The 25,268-nt window shown below is 29.8% G+C and overlaps 1 protein-coding gene and 1 long non-coding RNA gene across 6 annotated transcripts in view; one reads left to right on the forward strand and one right to left on the reverse strand.

Annotated features, from left to right (window-relative positions):
• The first annotated feature begins 1,214 nt into the window (after positions 1–1,214).
• Tj (Maf family bZIP transcription factor traffic jam) lies at positions 1,215–15,496 on the forward strand. Of its 3 annotated transcripts, none has more exons than XM_083035527.1 (4): positions 1,215–1,605; positions 6,740–7,307; positions 11,035–11,399; positions 14,257–15,490. In XM_083035527.1, exons 1-4 carry the CDS (start codon positions 1,522–1,524, stop codon positions 14,647–14,649), a joined length of 1,410 nt encoding a protein of 469 aa, XP_082891653.1. In that variant the 5' UTR covers positions 1,215–1,521; the 3' UTR covers positions 14,650–15,490. The 3 variants fall into 3 exon arrangements, with proteins under 3 accessions (XP_082891653.1, XP_082891651.1, XP_082891652.1); XM_083035525.1 differs by having other exon boundaries at positions 1,383–1,605; positions 11,035–11,354; positions 14,257–15,482; XM_083035526.1 differs by lacking the exon at positions 1,215–1,605 and adding an exon at positions 5,049–5,542 and having other exon boundaries at positions 14,257–15,496.
• The window catches only part of LOC145934783 (uncharacterized), a 65,091-nt gene continuing 51,094 nt past the window's right edge, over positions 11,272–25,268 (reverse strand). For 2 of the 3 annotated variants that reach the window (XR_014425106.1, XR_014425105.1), the window contains one exon: positions 11,272–11,386. This is a non-coding gene — a long non-coding RNA (uncharacterized LOC145934783). Of the gene's footprint in view, positions 11,387–20,837; positions 21,193–25,268 lie in introns of those variants that run through there. The other variant, XR_014425107.1, reaches the window with a different exon arrangement.

Genomic DNA, 25,268 nt, shown 5'->3' on the forward strand with positions numbered 1-25,268 from the left:
GACGCGGCAAAAGAGATTTACGCCAGGGTTTTCGGTGGGGGTGAATAGGGGGAGGTGTGCAAATGGCGGCGCAATCCGGAGCCCACCAATCGCAGGGCGCCTCGGAGGACCGAACAGCGGCGGCCACGCCCACTCCGCGAGTGACGTCACTACTTGAATGCCCTGCGCGCGAAGAACGCGACCTGCATCCACTCTTGGCGTACGTCTGACCAGTCATCACTCCGACGGCGTATCTACTGCCGTCTGTCACGCGATCGCTTTTTCTCCTTCTTCCTCGAACGCGCTTTTTCTTCAGCTCTTCTTCGTCCTTTCCTCGCTGATTTCATTCTAAGGAGCGCGAAAATTGAAAAACAAAAGAAATAAAAAATATAGTGTGTACATTCGCGCGGGGGATCTCTCGACGGGGAAGGGGAGGTACGTTTGATCCACGAATCGATTTCGGGGGGTGGAGTCAGCAGCGTTCGATCTACGAGGTTTCGCTGATTAGATATTTCTCGGATCTTGTTGAGCAGTGGAGGAAGAAAAAAAACAGGAACCACGATTGATTGCGAAAGCACGATAGTCGCAAATAGGACTACAAGACGAACAGATTGAGCTAGAGATTCGTTTCTTTTTTTTTTTTCTTTTTTAGCGGGAAAAGTGTTCAAGTGTTGGTGCTTAGCGGATGAATATTGTGATTATTGTGAGAAGATCAACGCGCAGTGTTGGAAAGTGATGGTAAAACATAAATAATAGAGAAACTCGCGAGAATAAACAAAGTGAGGTCTCCTTCTTTTCTTAATTAATTGATACATGCTAACGACTTGGTACATAATATCGCTCTATATTTATTGTCTAATCTATCTTGACTTTGGTTTCATCGTGGGATTCCGGTAGAGCGATTAATCTTTCACTTGACCTGCGAAAAGCAAGTTGTTACAACGCCATCATCTCCTTCCGAAGGAAGACCCTTCGTCAAGTCATTTAATCTACTACCGTCCAAGCCTGCGCAACTGATTTGCGTGCTCCTTAGACAGAGATATCGCATGAGGGAATCTCTTCATAATCCCCAAAATCTAGTGCTCGAATCGAAATTAAAACCTAAAGATCAAAGCATGATTAGTAGCAAAACTGGAATCAGAAAGGAAGAAGAAGCCATCGTCTACTGTTGACAAATCGGAATGCATTGCTTTCGGTGAACTTGCATCGGTATCTTCCTTCGGTAGCTAATTGGTGAAGACTTTTCTTGTGGAAACTTGGAAACTCGGGTTTGCTGCTCACGTGGCCAGGCGGATCCGCACATGTCATCCGTCTAGTTTCTCCTCTTCGGTGAAATATTCGACCAAAAAAAGTAGTTTCAACGCAACAAACAACAGTCACGAGTTGCTCGGGTGGTGGAGGCAGCGACGGTGGAGACGACGGTGGAGACGGTGGAGGAGGTGGTGGAGACGGCGGAGGCGGTGGAGCAAGCAAGAGACGATCACGTATGCGACCGCAACTGACGCGGTAGAGGAAGTGGAAGTAGAGGTCGACGAGGTTAAGATGGAAGCCGAAGACCATCTAGCGAGGGAATACGTGCAGGAGTTCGTTCTCGATCATCTGGATCCCGCCGACGTCAAACGAGAGGTAAGAGCCCTATGTAAGAACCGAGTTCCTGAAAATATCTCAGATTGAGATATATCTGCGCTTGGCGAAATTTTTTAACTTGATTTAGAACGAGAAAATATTTCATCTGGTTGCATATATGTATATAGGAATTTTTTTATAAATAAATTTAACACTATGTACACAAGATAGATCTCGGTTCTCTCATTTCTCTCTCTTCTCTTCGCAATTTATGACAGAAAGAAATAGTGGAGAAAAAAATTTTGAACGGTTTAATAATGACCTAACTTTCTATGATGCTCTTTTTTATAGAGATTTATATTTTTTTATTTTACGTAATATTAAACTTCTTATATAACGTTAAAAATAGAAAAACTCACAATTTATATAGTGCAGGAATAGAACTTATTTTGTATAGGATTTTATATTTAAAGTGCCTTCTCTGTATTATTAATTATAAGCTTAGTCTGCGCTTTTGTTTTGAATCGCTCGTATTAAAAATATACAGAACAAAGGTACCAAAAAATCACTACAACTTAAAAATAAAATGATAGTTTTAGTATCTCTCTCATACATACACGAAATAGCTCCTATACAATAAATATAAAATAATGTAAATATATAATTTTTTTTATATCTGTCGCTGCATCTAGATAAATGCAATTATTATATAAAGAAAATTACACAGAATTATGCAATGTGTTATAAAAAAGACAAATTAAAAACTTGAGTAAATTAAACATTTTAAAATATATAAAAAATATTTTACGAATTTTAAATTTTACATGTGTGTGCAAATACAAAACAAAATCTTATATTATATTAAATATCTCGAATGGGTTTTATTTTAGCAGATTTATAATTTCAAGATTGATTGTAACGATATTTCTCGCGTTATATAAAATTGGAAAAGTTTACGACAGACAACAATTTTCTAAGCCGTTTTTTCTCAGAAAAATTCCAATTCTAAAGTAATTAAAATGTAAAAATCCATAAAAGTATGTGTGAAATATTTTTCGTTAGATCTCTGAAATATTCTGTTTAATTTTATGACCGGATGAGAGAGAGAGAGAGAGAGAGAGAGAGAGATGTTATCTTACACACATTATATTATTATTTAAAATGTGTACAGCATACAGTACACGTGAGCAAAATATTATCCGTTTTAATGTGTAAACCAATTATATCGTGATTTTGTAAGTGAAATTATCATGTGATTGTTAGATTAACACGTGACTGTCAGATTAACACGTGATTGCCAGATTAACATGATATTGCACGTGACTGTCTTTCATAAAAGAGAGCGGTCAGAAAACAATGATTATAAACGTAATAATCATTTTATTGATATTCTATTCTCTATTTAATTGAATTAAGGCTCCTGGCTCCTTTCTGACCATGTCGAAATCGTGACGTCAGAGGCGAGAAAACACACGCTAAAATTTCTTAGATGCCATTTCGAAATAAAAAAATTTTTCGATGAAACAGCACTTCAGATGGCTTTAGCACACTCTTAAAAAACCCCGAAAACTATCCTTTCCCCTTTATAATTAATCAACAGCTGTAAAATGTAATATTATGAAGCCCAGTCCGTCTGGTCTTTGCGCATGCGCAGTCATTCCGCGTGTCAAAGTCTGATATCTCGATCATTTTACAGATGTTGATTGATTATAAAGGGAAAAGGATAGTTTTCGGGGGTTTTTAAGAGTGTGCTAAAGCCATCTTAAGTGCTGTTTAATCGAAATATCTTTTCATTAAAAAATGGCATCTAAGAATTTTCAGCGTGTGCTTTCTCGCCTCTGACGTCACAATCCAATATGGCCGCGATGAGCACAGGAGCCTTAAGGATTAATTCTTCGATTAGTTTAAAAGTTTGCAAAGTTTGAAAAGTTGAGCAAAATTAATATTTATTGTAAAAAATAAATAGCTTTTATTCGTTCTCTATTCACAATATATTGTTTAACTTTACGTAATAATATATCGTCTAAAGACACTTTATACAGCTCGAATAAACCTTTAGATTCGGATAATCTGAATAATTTAAGATTTTAATCTTAAAATTTGGATCGTTCGAATCGTTCGATTACTTAAAACTTCTGAGCACTAATATACAATAACATATTAAACATTGACAATGATGTATTATCATTTTTTATCATTAATTAACCCTTGTTGAAACTGGACCTATTTGAATCTATATTTGCAGATTTTCTATATAGGCAAAGATGCGATAAATATTACTTAAAACATATTTTTAATATATAGTATAGTAGAAAAAAATATTCTTTGTATACGTGTCTTGTATTGAAATAGAATAAATTAATTATTTTAGTTATTTCTTCTCTAGTTTGCCTTTTTCCCCTTTAATCATAACATATTAATATAATTTTTGAGCAAAAAGAATTTATAAATGTGATAAGATAAAAATATAACATATATGTATATCTTTATTTGAGAGCATATCAAATAACATTTATATACATATTATATTTATTTTTCACACACAGACTCACCAAAACTTTACTTATTACTACACTTATATAGTAAAAATTGAAAAATTGATAAAACAATTAAAATAAAGCAAAATTAAGATGAAACAGTTTTTTTAATTTAAATTTCTTTAAAAACGTAAAAATTCCGTTATCTTTCCTCCATGCGGATAAGATAACTTTTAGTATTGGACTATAATATAAGACGACAAAAAGCCAAGTTAAGTTAAAAACGGACTTCTTTGTGAATAAGAAATGATAAACTTTTTATATTATTTTAATACAATATTTAAACGTATAAATTAAAGAAAAATAAAAATAAGACAAAAAATTATGTCTTACAAAACAGAAATTACTGAAACATTAAAACAAAAACAATTATTAAGTATATAATTTAAAATTAAATTAAATTAGTCAAAACAAAGATAATCATTAATTATTTAGAAACACATTTAATAAATTTAAAGAAATTTTAAAAAATTCAAATATTACACAGAATCAAATAGTACATTGAAAAATATTTACATATTTGAAACATAAGATCCAATTACTTTATTCCAAAAATAAAAAGAATCAGTAAAAATTGCATAGTTATCATATTAATTTATTTATTTGTTTCATAAAAATATTATAATGTGGAAAAATAGAAAATATTAATATGTTACGAGGAAAAGTCAAAAAGTGTAGCAACAATTTCTGGTTTTTAGTTCGTGTTTGACTGCTGTGTTATTAAAATCATATTCCGCAGTGTCTTGCTAAGAATAGCGATTTATCTTTCTATTATTTAGCTTTCTTTTACTATGATTTCAAAACGATTTAAAATGAGCGCACTGAGAGTCGTCTGACCGCACCAAAAGAAGAAGCGCAAACAGTGATGTGTTTTCTTAACTCAGAGGGGGATGAAAGACTTGGAAAAATTATATTTGCAGATTGCAGCAGCGGCAGCAACATGACGAAAGTTCAAGTCGCAAGTATGATTTATATGACTAGATAGATCATTTTAAAAATGACCGGATTTCTCTCTGCGATGTGAAGAGTTCAAATAGATCTTCCACGACCAAACATCAATATCGGGGCAGTTGATCGAATGATTCGTGATTCGGCAAATCAAAATTGACGAAATTGCAAATGAGTTGTATATTAGCCGCGGCTCCAGCACTTTCAATCATCCACGAGTCGCTAAGTTTTGCTATACAAGTCTGTGCTTCGCTGGGTTCCTGAACTGACGGACTTGGACAAACAGAATCGTTTGGAAATTTTGAGAAAAGTATTTGGAAATGTTACGAGGAAGAGAGTCATTTCCGACACGTATTTGGATAAAGAAGTGCGAGAGTGCAATTCGGTGGGAAAAATCAAAAAGTCACTTCCAAGACGAAATTCAAAAGCTAATTAAAGGTGGATTAAGTGCTTAGAAATGAAAGGAGGAAGGGGGGATTGTATAGAAAAATAATCTACATTTTTTTACTTTAGTAAGTACAATTAAAACTTTTGATTTCTCAGATGTTTTCTTTTACTTTTTCACTTTCCCTCGTACTGCGATTTCGTAAAGACAGTGAAAGTGTTTACTATAATTATGTCACAATTCTTATGAACAAATACCAAAAAAATTACATTAGTGCACATCCAAGATTTTTTGTTATGCTATTTACTTTCCTTGAGACAGATTGGACTCGAGCTACAAAAAATTTATTATTATTAAAGGAGTTTTTTTTAACGAGGGTCATCTTACTCTCTATCATTCTTATCTCCCTTCCCCTTACATTTTTATTAACGGCATAATATTGTAAAACTTATTCAAAAATTAATAAATACTAGAATAGTGCAATTAAAAGTGTATAATTTTAACAATATAAATATCTTGAAAAATATAGCATTAATCATCTATTATTTTTTTCGAAAAAAGAGAAAAATTGCTATTGAATGATGCATAATAATAATATTTACAAGAGATATCATTTTGCGGTGTAAATATTACTTGCGGAATTTCTTATCATATTTGGGGTGACATAATATTATTATTTTTATTATATCATATTTATTATATATATATATATATATTTTATCATATTATCTACTTTCCTTGAGACAGATTGAACTCGACTTACACAAGAGATTATTTATTATTATATCAAAAGTATCTAATGAGTTAATCATCTTATGCATTTCGTCATGTTACTTTTCTTTCCCATACATTTTTATCAACGACATACTATTGTACATAATTTATTCAAAAATTAATAAATACTAGAATAGTACGACTAAGTGCGTAAGTATAATTTTATTAATATATTTAATCTAGAAAAATATAGCATAATATAATTTACATTTTCAAAATAATATATAAAAATACATATTACAAAATGATATAAACGCACAAATAAAAGAAAAATAAAACAGAAAATTATATGTAATTTGAAAAACAAAAAAATTACTAAAACAAATATTTTAATTAATTAAATAAAATAAAAATTTATAATTACATAATCTAAAACAGAATAAAATTAGGCTAAACCAAAATAATTACTAATCATTTAAAAGCATTCGAAAATTTTAGAAAAAAAAAGAGAAAATTTCTCATCGCATTAAGCGTGAAAATAAAATTAACACAAAAATGCAAATGAAAAAAGAATTTCTCGTTTTAAAAATTCAATTCCCTAATATTGCAGGTGCAGCTACGAATGGGTTCGCCGACGGTGATGATCAACAGCAACGTGGTGCAGCTCCCGGGTCAGGTGCAGCCGCAGAGTCTGACTCTGACGCCGCTGACGCCGCCCGCGCACGAGCTGGAGCAACCCCATCCCCTGTACGGCCAGCCCCACATTCAGGTGCAGCACGGGGTCCTGGTGAAGGCGCCGCCGGTGTCCGCGGCGCATCTCACCACGCTGTCGCATCCGGGGACGCCGCCGGATACGCCGCCCGTCTCGGCCTCGCCGCCGCCGCTGCAGCTGCATCGCGGCGAGCGGGATCACCGGGAGGCCGCGCGCGATCCTCGCGACCGCGGGGGCATCCTGCTGCAGCTGCAGCAGCCTGCTGCGCTGGTGCAGGACGAGATACAAGTGAGCACCGGCGGCATGGGCTGGCTGACCCAATCCCTGAGGCAGGAGCCCCTGGACCTGAGACCCCACTGTCCCCAGGAGCAGACCCCGGAGCCCCATCACGAGTCCTGGTCCACCGCCCCGGTGCATCATCACTTCCAGGAGCTGCAGCATCTATCGCGACCCACCAGGCACACGGGTGAGTGATGTCATAATTTTACCGGCGGATCTCCTAGGGGAGGGGTTTGGGGTTAAAACCCCTTTCTTTCGCGGAGAGAATTTTTTTCTTAGAATTTACTCGGAAAATCATGATAATCGTGGGACGATATGGTATGGAAAGAATTTTATGAGAGTTTCTCTTAATATTTATCACAAAAAAATTTATTTTTCATTGTTTAAATGATCGCCCTCGAGTTCTTTTTAGCCATTTCATCGAAAACATCTTCAACAAAGTTAAATCATAAAACTGATTTTTTTTTTTTCTTTATTCGAACACAGAATTTTCTCTTAAAATTTACCCTGAAAATCATGGTAATCGTGGGACAATATGGTATGGAAAGAATTTTATGACAATTTCTCTGATTAATATTTATCACAACAAAAAATAAGATTTTCAGGGTAAATTTTAAGAGAAAATTCTGTGTTCAAATTTAAAAAAAATCAGTTATGTTGTTTTATGATTCAACTTTGTTGAAGATGTTTTCGATGAAATAGCTAAAAAGAACTCGAGAGCAATCATTTAATTAATGAAAAAAATTTTTTAAAGATATTTAAAAACTAAAAAAATATATAAAATATTTTTAAAAAAGTAAAAATAAGATCAGAAGTTTCACCATGTCATTAATTTTTTAGTAAAAAATATCAAAATACATAATTTTGTCAAAATTTATATTGACTTTATATATGTATATTGTATTTATATATTAGAGCCTTTTCAATTTATTAATTATAATGTATTTAATTCTATATACAGAGTGGATCTGAAATAAGATGACCATCTTAGAAGTATATGCAACTCGTTATAAAGATGAAAAATGATCGTATAAACATGGAATATGTTTTCTTGATGAAATAGATTACACGAAAAACAACATACGTTGTGTGTGTGATATAGGACAATATATATTGTCATATTGTCATAACATTCGAATAAACAAGTCACACGTTTCGATCGACTCATCAATCAACATTGATATTCACACTTCAGACTGATATTTTCTTTAACTTAATTTTTCCTTCTTATAACAATAAATTATATATTTAAATATTATTTATTTAGTGATATTTATTATTTTATGAATGACTATATTTTTTGCAGTAATTAAAAACAAAATTATTAAATTGTTTTGATTTGTTCCATATTACTAACGAAACAGTGCATCGGTTAAGTGATTTTTAGAGGAGTAAAGATGTATAAAGTCGACAAAAATGACATTTGTGACAACGTTCGTTGTTTTAATGCTTGCGTGATTGTAATTTTATGCTATCATAGACAGGAAGTTCGCGACATTTCATTTTACGATGAGTTTACAAAAGATTATTTTCGTTATTTTTGCATACATAATGTCTATACGCACTCTGTCATTATGAATGTTTTTGAAAGAATTGTTAATTGCACAGAAAGATAATAGTGCAACAACAATTTTTTTTAATTAAAGAAATTATTATAAATAATATTTTTTTCAACAATATATACTTTATATCGACTTTTTACTATTGAAATCATTCAAAAATTTTTAGCATTGATAAACGCTATCTTAATTCTCAAATCTACATATATGTATATATTGTATTCTATCAACAAATAATGTCAACCTCATGTGTATATATTTTGTGAAGCATATTTATAAATTATTATTGTGAACGCAAATATTTACAACTCAAAGAATATGTTTATGACATGTCTATATGTCGACTTTTTTTATTCTTAAGGTAAATAAAATATGATGAGGGTCTTATTAAAAATTAATAAATTATTAATTTAGATAGCTTGAATTTTTCTAGTCATCCTACAAGAATATTTCTTAATCTCGTTTAGATCGAAGTAAATAATTCGATCAAAATTCTTTAAGATTTTTCACATGTAACTTTTATAAGATGAGGAAATCAGTAGTTCTATATCACCTAATTAAGTAATCGTGAAAATTAATTAATTATTTATATTTTATAGGTAAATAAATCTAATTCATTTTATAATTTTTATATTTAATTAAATAAATATAATTATATACTGATGAATATAAACATAACTCATGTCATTCAATCTGCGAATTGTATATAGTTTAAATTAATCATTCAAAAAATAAGCATATTACAATTTTTCAAACTTCAAAGACATATTTGATATAAAATTTATATATTTAATGCTTTAAAATCAAATAAAATTATTCATTGTTGAGGCTCAAAAATTACATATTTATAATAAATGAATTCGATCCAAAGGAAGAACCGAATCGTTCAAAATAATTAAAAATAGGAATTTAAAAACAATTTTATCACGCCTAACTATCTGCGCTCAACCCTTTTCATACCTGAATTATTCATATCAAAGTTTTTTCAATTTACGATTTTCTAATAAATAATTTGGAACTGGCGCCTATATACGCGAAAAGAATTTTTCGTTATATTTTACCGTAAAATTCACTACAAATTTTATCATATTTGGTAATAAGCTAAAAATTACGATGCTGCATGTTAAAATTATCATGAGCGATTGAAGCTAGATTGAAAATATTATGCTGCATTGTACAATTTATATAAATATTTTATATATTTATCACTTTTTTGGCATCTATTCTATTTAAAACACTTAAAGAATCTGAAGTTTTTAACATAGTTTTTAACATATTTTAAAAATATTGAAATTTTATTATATATTTTAGTAAAATTAATCAAACATATTTTATATTTTATTGTGATAGATATACACAGAGAGAATTTTCTCTTAGAATTTACCCTGAAAATCACGGTAATCATGGGACAATGCGGTATGGAAAGAATTTTATAAGAATTTCTCTGATTAATATTTATCACAATAAAAATAATATCTATTACAATAAAATATAAAATATGTTTGATTAATTTTACTATACAGTTTAATTTTTTTATTAATTTTACTAAATATAGTATCCATTGATATTCACACTATTTTCTTTAACTTTATTTTTCCTTCTATAACAATAAATTATATATTTAAATATTATTTATTTAGTGATATTTATTATTTTATGAATGACTATATTTTTTGCAGTGAAGGCTCCTGGGTGCTCACCGCGGCCATATTGGAATCGTGACGTCAGAGGCGAGAAATAACACGTTGAGATTTCTTAGATGCCATTTCTAAATAAAAACATATTTGCATAAAATAACACTTAAGATCTCTTTAATACACTTCTAAAAAACGCCGAAAACTATTCTTTTCCCTTGACAGTCAATCAACAACCGATAAAATGATCGAGATACCAGACTTTGACGTGCGGAATGACTGCGCATGTGCGCAGTGCGCATGCAAAGACCAGACGGACTGGGCCTCATAATATTACATTTTACAGCTGTTGACTGATTATAAAGGGAAAAGGATAGTTTTCGGCGTTTTTTAAGAGTGTGCTAAAGCCATCTAAAGTGCTGTTTCATCGAAATATTTTTTTATTTCGAAATGGCATCTTTAGCGTGTGTTTTCTCGCCTCTGACGTCACGATTCCGACATGGTCGGCGAGGCACCAGGAGCCTTAAAAACAAAATTATTACATTGTTTGGTTTGTTCTATAACATATCATATATATATTTTATTATGATAGATATTATTATTTTTTATCGTGACAAATATTAATCGGAGAAATTTTCATAAAATTCTTTCCATACCATATTATCCCACCCATGTTTTTAGGATAAATTTGAAGAGAAAATTCTCTATCTCACTGTCGTAGGTGGATACCTGACGATGTCGAATCACCTAGATTACTACAGCCCGGGCGCAGGGGGTGGGATGCTGCCCACCAGCAGCGTGATGCAGGGAATGGAAGACAGCATGCAGGGTATACCGATGCAACCCGGCAGACCTTTGAGCGTCTGTTCCGTCAGTTCCTGCGGAGCCGAAGGGCCTAATTCGGTCCACCGTGGGGCTAATGGCCTCTACTCTAATTGCAATGGCTCGAATCCTCAGGACGAACTCATGGACGACGAGCTGCTAATGTCGCTCTCGGTGCGCGAGCTCAACAAGCGTCTCCACGGCTGTCCGCGGGAACAGGTGAGTGAAAAGTCTCGTGTTCCCCGTCTGCACTGTTGCACAAAGGTAAATGTCTATCTACATACCGTATTTTCAAATAAATAATTAATAATGTAAAATATAAAATAATAATTCAAATCGGGGTCTAATGTCGCGCGATATTATCTTGACGCTAGAAATATGTAATAAATGTTTTCTTAAAATATATTGTAAAATTGATACAATTATTTTATACCTTTTGATATATTTTAAATTGATATAATTATTTTATTACCGTCAATAAAATTTATAATTTATAATAGAATGTCGTACATAAGTCATGATTCACTGCATTGAAGTGGAAAAATTAAGTCTCTGAAAATTTGTTCTACAATGACTTGGGGAAACTCTATTTATACATCTACAATCCCGACTGTTAACAGCTTTGTTTACGTACATCAATTTGCTGACAGTTTTAATTGCCGACAATACCGGTTGTTTATAAACTAATGTTGCCAAACATTATTGTGTATGTTTTCATAATTTCAAATACAAACATAAGTCAGCGCACATGCACATTGTACACACGCAGATTGCATACATAACATTATTGCACGCAAACTAAGGAAATTACAATAAAACTTTGCCCATATGACATTATATTTATAAAATAAGAAATCGTATTAACACTTTGCACATAGAATATTATTGCGCACATTCATACTTCACACATGACTTTATTACATGTATGTATATTACAATATATAAAATAAAATATCATTAATACTTTGTGCACATGACATTATTACGAATATATAGATTGCACACACATAATTATATTACATTTAAAATAAGATTCAGGGATTAATAAAATAATACACAGAGAGAATTTTCTCTTAGAATTTACCCTGAAAATCATGCTAATCGTGGGATAATATGGTATAGAAAGAATTTTATGAGAATTTCTCGGATTAATATTTATCACAGTAAAAATAATAATATCTATCACAATAAAATATAAAACATATTTGATGAATTTTACTAAACTGCATGGTAAAATTAATCAAACATGTTTTTCGTGAATAATTACAAATCTTTATCAAATCATCTTTATGGAATTGTACAATTATAGAGCTCTATTAGTTACTATTTTTTTATTTATTAAGGAATGCTCGAATAATCTAATTTTTATGATGTATGCAATAATTGTAATGTTTGTAAACAATCGTAATTGGCAATCAAAACTGTTGGCAAAATGATATAAACAAATTAAACTGTTAGCAAGCAAGCTGAATTATTTATAAACAAATATAACCGTTCCAGTAATTTTGCAAGAAAAATATAATCACATCCTATGGATCATATACAGAGTGAGACGTGCAACAAAAATACTTCGACAATTCTGTAAATATTGATTTTAGCGGAAAGTGTTTTAAACTAATATTGCAGTTTGAATAGGGTTATATATTATATGATTCATATAAATGTATTTCATATTTTGTAATTTTTAATTTTATTATTTATAAGTTATTTATAAAATTTGAAAATATAAAAAACATCTTTGATTTTTTAAATAAAAGTTAATTTTTTTTATGACAAATGTTGTAGAGAGTATTAATATAAATTTAATCATAATAAATAATATGATTTTTAAGTAATTTTTTTTCACTTATTGCATTTTAAATTCAAAAATCGTTACAATTATTATTATGTTTTTTATATAATAAAAGACTTGTGTTTTAATGTAGGTTTTCTTATTGCTTTCATATTTTATAGGGAAAAAATATCATCCTTTAATTTTTGAATTTAAAAAAATTTTTTTAAAGTTTATCAAGAACATGTGGATTATGAGAACATTTCGAATATTTTCTATAAAATCAATTAGAATAAAAAAAAATAAAGAAAATAAAGAATACTATAAACACAAGTCTTATTATTTATATATAAATAAAATCTAATAAAAATAGTAACAATAAATGTTTGAATTCAAAATACAATAAATAAGAAAAACATTCATATAAAGGAAACATTATTTATTATAATGAAATTTGGAAACTATATAAATAATAAAAAAATGTTTAATTATGCAATTTATACTTTTACTAAAACTATGCAATATTTGTTTGTAACATGTTTAAACAATCAATATTTACACAATTATCGAAATGGTTGCATCCTTTACTTTGTAAATGAAATATTAGTTCATTTTCTTCTGTTTCTTTTTTTTTATAAAGAACGTTTTTAAATATTTAAAATTTATCGCAACGTTATTCAAAGCATGTGACCCAGGATTCTATTCATTATAATATATGTGAAACTCAAAAATGATTGATGAGCGAAAGGAATACATAATATTTTCACATTTAAGGCTCCTGGTACCTTGCCGACCATGTCGGAATCGTGACGTCAGAGGCGAGAAAACACACGCTAAAATTTTTTAGATGCCATTTCTAAATAAAAACATATTTGCATAAAATAACACTTAAGATCTCTTTAATAGACTTCTAAAAAACGCCGAAAACTATGCTTTTCCCTTTATAATCAATCAACAGCTGTAAAATGTAATATTACGAGGCCCAGTCCGTCTGGTCTTTGCACATGCGCAGTCATTCCGCACGTCAAAGTCTGATATCTCGATCATTTTACGGTTGTTGATTGACTGTCAAGAGAAAAGAATAGTTTTCGGCGTTTTTTAGAAGTGTATTAAAGAGATAAGTGTTATTTTATGCAAATATGTTTTTATTTAGAAATGGCATCTAAGAAATCTCAACGTGTTATTTCTCGCCTCTGACGTCACGATTCCAATATGGCCGCGGTGAGCACCCAGGAGCCTTAAAAAAAATATCACAATTTTTGTTGCAAAAATCTGTCGATCATAAATGCCAAATTACCGCTAAATTACATATCCGTTTAATTGTAACAACTCCTATAATGGTATGCGAAGGTCGTGCGACTGAAGCAGAAGCGGCGGACGCTGAAGAATCGCGGTTACGCACAAAACTGTCGCAGCAAACGGTTGCAGCAACGCCAGGACCTCGAGACGACCAATCGGAATTTGCAAAACGAGCTTCAGCGCACAAAGATCGATGTGGCTAGGCTTCAGCAGGAGCGCGATCTTTACAAACAGAGATACGAGATGTTGAGGGCGCGACAAAGTAGTCATCACCATAGTCACAGCCATAGCCACCATCAGCAGCAGACGTTGCAGCAACCGCAGCAGCAACCGCAGCAGCAGCAGCAACACCAAACCCAGAATCAGCAACCGCATCCGCAGCAGCAGCAGCAGCAGCAACCACAACATCAACCAGCACCCGCGAGCCCCGAAGTTTATCTGTGACATCGACAGCGCCGAGGGGGCGCTTGTTGGACTTGAAATCATTTGTTACGTCAATGGATTCTTCCATTGGTGAGTAATAAACAATTCAATAAGTCAGCAATAAAAGAAAACAAATTATACGTCGCGGGATAATTTTCGCATAATTTATAGGGGGATAAAAATATTAAAACTATTTCACACTTTTGAAAACACAGAGTGTTATACTTTATATATATAAATAATCTAATTTATCAATACAAAATCATGATATATTATATTTTATATGTTATGAATTATTTATAAGTTATTTATAAGTTATATATTTTATAAGTTGTAAGTGATGATATATATTTTATTTAAATATATATACAAAATTTTATACGAGTGCTTCTCTCTTTAGACGATCTATAATCCGCGACAAAATTCAATACAGAATTTTATTTAAAACTTTTATGCGTCTTACAGAAAACATTTAAACACGTAAAATACATACAAAAATGTATATTAAAATACACATATACGATAAAACTTTTGACACATAAAATTATAGATAAAACTCTATCTTGAATTTTGTGTCGCGAATTATAATCGTTCAAAGAAACCTTTACATTAATATTTCGAAAAAAGCACGAGTATGTGATTAAGCGTGTATCGACACCTTTTTAAAGTAGAAAAATGATTAAGAAAGCCAAAGCATGTACTTGTTGAAAAAATTATTGTACAAAAAAGTATTGTTTTATTATATATTTTATTACATATTTTTATCATGTTTATATTATATTTTACTTGTTTATATTTTATTATGTATATTTTGCTTTATGTTTGATTATAACTTGTACTTTACATTTTATTATATGTACATTGTACTTTATATTTTTACAAAATGCAATAAATTAAATATCTTCAAAATGTTACTTCCAAATCAATAACTAAAGAATATTAATATAATCTTATTATTAAAGAATATTTCGCCACACACAAAAATAAACTTAAAAACCAATTAAAATAATAATTTTAAAAAAGATTAAAATTTTTAGTATTTTCCATTTTTTTGTTTCAATCTACGTCTTTTATAAAAGAGGAATAATGATAGAAAATTATGTCAACTACAAATGAAAAATTATATATATAAAAGTTAATCATTTTGTTACGAAAAACTCTTTATTTTCAGTAATTTATAATTCAAAATTATTCTTATTTCGACATTTTTATTAAAAAAAAAAAATAAATTTTAAAATAAAAAAAGACAAACGATAATAATATTTAAAGAATATGTTAAGAATTTTATTTCCATGAATATATTTTAATCGGAACTTTAAGTGTACAAAATTGACATTAATTAACAAAGATTCAACATTGTTGAATCGAAAAATAAATATCACACATACACACATACTATATACATATATGTATATATATATATATATATATATATATATATCTATATATAATATTAAGTATAATCTTAATTAAAAAATATTTTGCTACACACAAAAAAAAATAAATTTAAAAAAAGATTTTTCAAAGAAGATTAAAATAATATTTTCCAATAAATTTTCCAATTTTTGGTTCAAATTTACTTCTTTTATAAAAGGGGTGGTGATAGAAAATTGTGTCAACAGCTCTATATGTACATAAATATATATACCAAAAATGTATTGCGAGTTATCGGTGAAGTCTGACCGAAATTGCTATCATAGCGGCGAATAAATCTTTTGATTGTATAAACGGTCGACTGGTTTTACTACTTGGAAACACGAGCACGCAGAGCGCGATTTCATGAACGAATCGGTGGCGCGAATCCACTGGTCTTTCCCGCTTCCCTCGCTTTATTTGCAACGCCATTTCTGCTGACATCGTCGTTTGGCGATGAAACCATCGAGATGGAACGTCGGTAAACAATACGTTCACCTCTTTCGCAGTCTCGAAACTCGCAACCTAGCTGAAAGCGAAAGAGAGAACCGGGGTTGCCAAGAACGCCCTACAAATATACAGAGCGTTCTAGGCGCATCGTGCATTTCTTCTGCATTGCCAACATACTAAAGAGATACCCATTTTATTTCGACACAGAGATATCCGTGCTTTCTTTGCAAGAGAATCAAAATAAGAATCAAAATAAGAAAAGATTCCATCGACTGGATTTTTGATGTGCAAATAGCTCATCGATCCACATCTTGTTTTTTGTTAAAGAGAAGTGAGTTTTTTTTTCGCTCTAACTTATTTTTAATCTTAGATTTAGTTATTAGTTTATTATGTTTAATTTTTAAAATTAAAACTTGCACTTGATTAAATTTATTCTTAAGGAAAATGTCTGATATCTTCAATAAATCTATAGACTTTTACTTATTTGTAATTGTGAACAAATATTTACATTTGCAAATCTTTATTGTCGGGGCATTTTGATGAGCAAGCATAATTTTTAAAAAAATGATGATACAAATTAAAAAGATAATATAAAAAATTTCGTTTTTTTTTTTTAAATATGTTTATATATAGGACAATAAAAAATATTGTGATTAGATGAAAAGTAAAATATATTTTATTTTATACATCTCTAATATATATTTATTTATTAGAAACATACCTATATATAGAATATTTATCTAGAAAAATCTAGTCATTTTGAAAAGTATATGAATATATTTTTATATCCCTTTTATAATTTACATTTTTATTATAACTGTGTTTACATAAGCGGTCTTAAAAATAATATTATCTGGAAGTTATCTAGATGAATCGCCATATAATTTTATCTTTTATTTAGATGTATTTAAAACAAAATCATCATCTTATCTAAGATGAATTTACATATTTTCATCTCATCTTTATCTAATTAACTAATTTTAAAATTATTTAAGAACAACATAATTGTTCAATTTCATAAAGGTTTGTAATTATTCATAAAAGAGCAACTATACATTCTACATCATACGCTACTTTCAGTGCAAAATGAGGTCTATAATTGTATATTCCATACTAATTTTTTTGCTAATTTTCACACAAAGCGATGTTTACCTTACAATATCCAGTGTCAATATAAAACGAAATCTATTATTATCCCATAAATTTGCATGTGCATTTTTATTCTTACATCGACAAAATTCTCATAAGCAAATAAATAATAAACAGAGCGGTTAAAACCTTTTAAAGGTCACTTTGAATTGTGATCTTAACAAAACAAAGTCAAGATCATTGATGATGGCTACGGTAATTATTATTTACATTAATCCCTGAATCTTATTTTAAGTGTAATATATGCTGTATATGCTCGTAATAATTTCATGTACACAAAGAATTAATGATCTTTTATTTTATGTGTGCAATATAAATGTGCACAATACTATTCTATGCGCAAAGTGTTAATACGATTTTTTATTACATCACATTATATAAACCAACGATTATTCAATTATGTGTGCATACTAGTTTTCTTTAAAGCGAAGTTAAATAATATTGAACACGACTAGTTTAAGATTTTCCTTCGTGTCAAACTGAAAAAACTAAAGAATCAATTATTATAGAAAATTAGTAATATTTTTCTTATAAAATATAGAAGAATGAAAATTTTCTCTGTTTTCGTGAAGAAGATAGTCTTAAGGCTCCTGGGTGCTCACCGCGGCCATATTGGATTGTGACGTCAGAGGCGAGAAAGCACACGCTGAAAATTCTTAGATGCCATTTTTTAATGAAAAGATATTTCGATTAAACAGCACTTCAGATGGCTTTAGCACACTCTTAAAAACCCCCGAAAACTATCCTTTTCCCTTTATAATCAATCAACATCTGTAAAATGATCGAGATATCAGACTTTGAGACATGCGGAATGACTGCGCATGCGCAAAGACCAGACGGACTGGGCTTCATAATATTACATTTTACAGCTGTTGATTGATTATAAAGGGGAAAGGATAGTTTTCGGGGTTTTTTAAGAATGTGCTAAAGCCATCTGAAGTGCTGTTTCGTCGAAATATTTTTTTATTTCGAAATGGCATCTAAGAAATTTTAGCGTGTGCTTTCTCGCCTCTGACGTCACGATTTCGATGGTCGGCAAGGAGCCAGGAGCCTTAAGAGAGAAATCCAATCAGATAAATAGATTTAAAGTCTATCTTGATGACGAGCGAAACCTTAAAAACATTAATGCTCACATTTTCAATTTTTCAATATAGAAAATCGAAATACTAATAAATAAAAACATTTTCTTTTATTTCGTTGTCTAGAATTCTTATAATTTTTTTTTTTTTTTCATTATTAAATATTGCTCATAAATAATGAATAATCAAAATCAAAAATTAATCTGTTTTTAGTAAAAATTAAATAATTGTACGTGCGATATATCAAGTTTCCCACATTACAATATTATTGTCAATAAATAAGGATCTTTTTCTTTGACAAAATACTTCGGAAATGAGTCATTTTCATTTTTTTTTATTTTTTAATATTGTATAATTTTATAGCTGTCATAATTAATTTATATTACGTATAGACATAGACATCTACTTTGTTTACATCAGAGCCTTATAAAGGCATTTTGCTGTCGTAAGAAAATTTTTTTTGTTAACTCAAAATTATTTGAAATATTTCTGTAGAAAAATGTTAGACTTAATTATAACAAAATTACTAGAATTTTTATACAAGAAGAATTATTTAGACAAAGAATTAAAAAACAACAAATGCATTGTATTATCATGTTAAAAAATGAGATTATCTTGAAAACAATACACTTCCGAAAATTGCTAAAAATACTTATTGTTTGACAATTAATACCAATCTATATAACAAATCTATAACCAATATAACACTCTGTATATATATTTTATGTTGCAAACAAATGATGATTGAAATGACCAAATTTTCGAATTTCAAAATTAAAAAAATAACTTATCTCGAAGATATAATTTTTCGCAAATTAAAAAAACTAATTAAACTTGGGTCAAAGTGCCATATATATACAAGTAAATCAAAATTATAATAAAGAGTAAAAACAAGTTTATTCCGTGCAAAAGTATGAATAAATATAAGTATTCGATGATTTTCAAACACAAAGGTGGATAAAGTTCTAATGACAATTTAACAGACTCGTCCACAAGGGTCGTTTGACAATTGATCATTTTCGACCCCCGACGATCCCTTGAGCAGATGTCACATGTCGTCGAATCCGACAAGTTGACGGGTCGACTAATCGCTCGTTTCAATGGATTTATATTACTTTTGCATCTCGTTACGATAATCCTCGCTTAACTAGATACATCAACATTTTTGGAAAATATTTATATATACTTTTTATACTAGTTTTTCATGTTATACGATTTAATTTTGTGAATTAATATAATTAGTATATAATACTATAAACTTATAAATACTTTCCAATTACTTTCTTCGCATTTTTTTTTTGCTGGACAAATAAGAACACAATAGCATTGCAAAAGAGAGAGAGGGGGGGAAGAAGGAGAAAGAAGATTGTTTGATGGGTTCGAGTTTCGTAATTTTCTAACTCTCCTACGCTATATCGAGTAGCTGGCCGGTTGACGAGTGATAGGCAAGATAGCCAATGGTGTCGCGAGCTGGTGTATAGAGGTGTCATCGATGCATCGAGACCGAAACAGGTGGGATGACGAAAAGAACGAACCCAGGGGCCTCGAGAATATGAGTCGGAGATAGGAACTTCATTGTCAAGTCACGCCGACATCGTGGTCTATCTCTATCTTCCACAACGATCCCTCTGCTCTTTGGAAGTTTTCTCCCTTCCTTGCAGAAGATCCACCCCCTTCGATTTCTCGCGTTCTTCGTCTAGCCTCGTCTTTTTTCATCGTGTTTCTTTGCAAATGTACATTTTTACGTATTTTATCGTATTTTAATTATTTTATACAACATACTTGGATATTAATAACAATGTTTCTTTATTGAAAAGGTATTGAAACGTTAATTTTATTTCCATACGATTATTATTTGTAATCACTCAAATTTTATTTATATTTCATTGAATTATAATTGTTTTAATATTTTTGAATTTATTCATATATTTTTTAATTGAACTGTGTACAAAAAATTCATATATTTATTCCTTATTATATATTTATTATTTTCTTAAAAATCTAGTTTTAAAAAAACTTGAAAAACTAATTTTTATTAAAATTAGTATTTGTGTATAAATTAGTCCGAATTATTTCAAAATTAAACTTTAATTTTTTGATAACTCAAGTTTGAAGCTATATTCAAATTAACGTTGGGCAATATGTCGCGAAAAATTAGGTGATACATCAGACGAGGTGAATAAAAGTTTCTTCTTCGAACCTCCTTTGAACAGGTTCAAGGTCAGCTCAAGGACACAATTCGCTCGAATCTCTTATCCAAACCGTATTTTAATCTTAGCCGCGGTAAAGCACGAGAGAATCAATTGGTAGCATTGATTCCGTGCTGCAGCTTTAAGTTGGTGACGTCACATTTACTCTCACTGCGTATAAAAGGTGGAGGAAGGAAAGATTCGGCGACGCCAGCATCTTTCACTTCTGATGACGATGTAGGTTTGCGGTGGTTGATGACGCGGCACGTAGCTTATATCCGTATCTATATAGAGACACAAACACACATATACAATCAGGTATGTACATATGTAACACCGACGGGGTCCGGCATTCGAATGAACGAATGAACGAAATCTGCAGATACGGAAGTAAGAAAATCACGAGAAGATAGCTACCTTGACCCAGTCTTGCTCGCGACTCGGCTGAATAATCGCGCACGAGAGAGAGAGAGAGAGAGAGAGAGAGGAAGAAGATATCATACTAGCATAAGTACTTCTGTCAGAAATGTTAAGGTCCTGATTTTTCATATCAATATATTTACTAAATATATTTTTTATTTTCCCTTAGAATATTACACTATTTGATATTATGTGTATTAATTGTAGATATAAAAAAATATTTTGTTAATAATATTATTTTTTATTTTACATTTAATTGTATAATTATTTATTATATAAATTAAGAGCCTTATTAAGGAAGATGTGATTTTTTTAGAAACATGCGATATAAAGTTTCAATTTTAGAAAATAATTGTAGCAAAATAATTTATATATTTTAACATAATTTTAAAATTACCTTGCATTAATGCCATTTCCATTAGTGTAATGGGATTAAATCTACTATTTTATAATCTATTAAATAAAAATATATATATTAAGTCTTTAGATATAATTTCTAAAAAATATAATTCTTATTATTATAATTATATTTCAAAACAAAGTTTCAAAATAATATATTTTATGTTCATTATATTTTATTATTGTATTTTTCTGTTTTTTTTTTCTTTATCATAATTTTTAAAAAATAAAATTTAAAAGATTTCTTATATTATTTAAAGATTAAAATTAGCAGAAATTATTGATTTAAAAAGCAGATAGCGCTTTTGTAGAAGAAGCAATAAAAGCACAATGTTTCTAGTGTAACGACCCTGAAGAAGGCCATGCTGACCCAGTTGATAATCAATTTGTCAAAGTTCAGCACAGTTTAAGTTGCAAATTATTGATAGATTCATTATCTAAACTCATGTGAATCATAATTTAATTCAAACATGTGCGTAAACTCACTATTAAATTCTTGAAAAAAAAAAAAAAAAACAATCTTTCTCTTTAAAAGAAATGATGATTCTCTTTTTCTTCCATTAGACAAAATTTTTTTTTATAAAAGTATAATTTTTTTATTTCTTTTATTTTTACTTTTCTATTTTTTATGATTTTTTACAATTTGTATTGTTTTAAAATTTACACAAAAATTATTTATAAATAACGATACGTTAAATATTATTAACGAAATTATTTCTTATGTCTTATCATATAATATAAAAGATGACATTACTTGTTCTTGATCTAAACACCGCTTTATGTATATTATTAGTTTTTGTATTTTTAGTAATAGAGCAATAGAGTTTTAGAATCCTATCTTTAAAAAAATAGATATTTTCCTATTCTGAGAATAAAATTTAATAAAATATAAAAAGAATAAATTTTTTGCGCGCATGCACAAAAAAAGTAAATAAATTTAAGAGCTGATGCTGATTAAAAATCTTGTTATCAGTGATTAGATATTATCCTATATCAAAAATTTTATATAAAAAATTATTTAATAATTTAAAATTTTACATCTTTCTAAAAGATTAAAAATAATGTAATAGTAGAATAATAATAATAATAATTGTTTAATTATATTATTTAATTTAATATAAAGATAATTTGTTAATATTTATGAAACCCCCACAAACGAAAATATTTTTATTCTCCTGAATTATGTAAATTTCAATATTTATGCATCGTCTGCAAATTGACAATTATTAAATTTTACTTCATATATGTATATACATATATATTATATGCAAATCTTTATTTCGTGAGCAGTTTTTCAGGTTATCACTCAAAAGGCATGCAAGACTAAAAGGCAGTGTAAAACTTCAGCTTCCCTTTCATCGATTTCTTCTATTCTTCGTCATCGTGTCACTATACATCGAACCTTATGGCCGCCTATAGGCTGTGAGGGGACGCGGCTAGTTCCTTCCTAGGCGTATACTAACTGGTGATTTAGTGAGATCCGATCTCTACGAGCAGAACGACCGATCAGTTGGACCATAAATATCAGGTGTTTTTTGCTCGCATACAAATACACACACACACACACACAAACATGCATATACTGTTTCTTCTACGAATAGAATAAAGTGTCTGACCAGGGGCAGCATTCGTCTTCTCTCGTTAGTTTACCTCTTCTTCTCTCGGATTTCTTTCAATATTCGAAATGAGAACATTCTAGATTTGTCCATTCATTGGATGTAAAGAAAATTAATTATTTGCGTGATCTAAAAATATGTTTTTTTATATTTTTATTTTTATATTCTTTATTCTTTTAAATAAATATATTAATATATTATATATTATGTCATATATTATATTATATATTAATATATTAATATATTTATATATTAATATATTTATGTATTTATATATTTATATATTTATATATTAATATATTTATATATTAATATATTAATATATTTATATATTTATATATTAATATATTAATATATTTATATATTTATATATTAATATATTAATAATTTAATAATATATTAATATATTAACAATTTTATAATATAATATTTTATAGTTTATGTAAAATTATATCAAATTAAAATATAAAATATCTTGTAAACCATTCACTTTTTGATTATTCTACCCTTTTTATGTATAGAATATTGCGAGGAATCGACTTATATAAAAAAATTGTGGCAATTCCATTAAAAAAAACAAAGATGATCTTGAAATTTTCAAGACACTTCCACCTATCAAATTTTGTTTGCAATATTCTAATAACCCTTTCAATCTCGTTCAACATGTGTTCAAATTTTTTAATTCAAAATCATTTGAAAGATATATTGACTTATAGATTAAAATGGGTCATCCTGTATAAACATATATATATTAATATAATATATACTAATATAATAAATATATTCTTTTTACAAATTTTCTCGCTACAGACAATGTAATATATTTCAATAATACCAATTGTAACTGTGTTTTAAGACAAAAATATTTTATTCAAAAAGCCGATCGAGCCGCATATAAAAAATATATCAAATTAAGAATATAAATTTAGAAGAATGCACAACATAATGATTATTATTGAAATATCTCCAAGTTGCATCTTTTATGATTATTTAAATAAAGTCAGGTCCTTAAAAAAATAGTTATCTTAAAAGAAAGGAGAGAGAAACTTGTATGAAACTACCTACAGTATATATAGATATATGTATATATAGGCTGACGTCTTATAATTTCTCGAAATTTCAGCAATCTCTAAACGCGGTTATTTACCAATTATAGTTACTGCCTGCGTACGAGAGGAATCTACGAGCGCGCCCCGTTGGAAAGCTTAACTGCACTTTTATAGCGCTTCTCGACTTTAAACGGATAATTTTTATCCGCTAAGCCGCCACCGCCGCCCGGCGTCATCGCGCGTTTCCACCCTTCCGATGCCGCCCTCGTCGTTTCAGCCGACCCCTCGTAAAATTAAGTCAAATAGTCACGGGGTGCCGGGCCGTTCTGCCACTCGCTTTTTCGCGTTCGCTCTCCGTTCCCCGTTATAAGAGGAACCCGAGCACGAGATGACACTGCGTCGCTTTTCGCAAAACGGCGGAAAGGGGACAGTTTGTTGAGTCGTTCGTGACATACCGATGATGACGTCTCTGCGAAAGTCTCACCGAAAAAGCCCCCCGGCGAGGAAATGATAATCCTTTATCATCAACATTATTATTTTTTTCTTGCATTTTCTTCTCGCAAGATAAAGATAATCTGTGCATTAATGATTGGACTAGAATAACAAAAATAAATACTGCACTGTAAAAAAAAATTTGTTAACTTGACTAAACCGTTCAACTAAATTACTGTTTTGTTAATTGAACATATATTAGTATTTAAGTCAAATACGTTTTGTCAAAAGTTTTGTTAGATTTAATATGTTATATTTAATTTAAATATTTTTATATGTTCAGTTAACAAAATATTATTTAGTTGAACGGTTTAGTCAAGTTAACACATTTTTTTTTACAGTGTGGTATTTCGATATTTATTTATTTATTACACAATTATGTTT

Source organism: Prenolepis imparis, unplaced genomic scaffold, assembly GCF_030444845.1.
Source record: "Prenolepis imparis isolate NDT839.2.m4 unplaced genomic scaffold, iyPreImpa1.0 SCAF_4, whole genome shotgun sequence".
Classification (NCBI taxonomy): domain Eukaryota; kingdom Metazoa; phylum Arthropoda; class Insecta; order Hymenoptera; family Formicidae; genus Prenolepis; species Prenolepis imparis.

Excerpts from the sequence above, each read along its gene's own strand:
- Tj (XM_083035527.1), top strand. The coding sequence starts at position 1,522 with ATGGAAGCCGAAGACCATCTAGCGAGGGAATACGTGCAGGAGTTCGTT. Across the intron at positions 1,606-6,739 it reads CCGCCGACGTCAAACGAGAG|GTGCAGCTACGAATGGGTTC; the intron begins GTAAGAGCCCTA and ends CTAATATTGCAG. Across the intron at positions 7,308-11,034 it reads GCGACCCACCAGGCACACGG|GTGGATACCTGACGATGTCG; the intron begins GTGAGTGATGTC and ends TCACTGTCGTAG.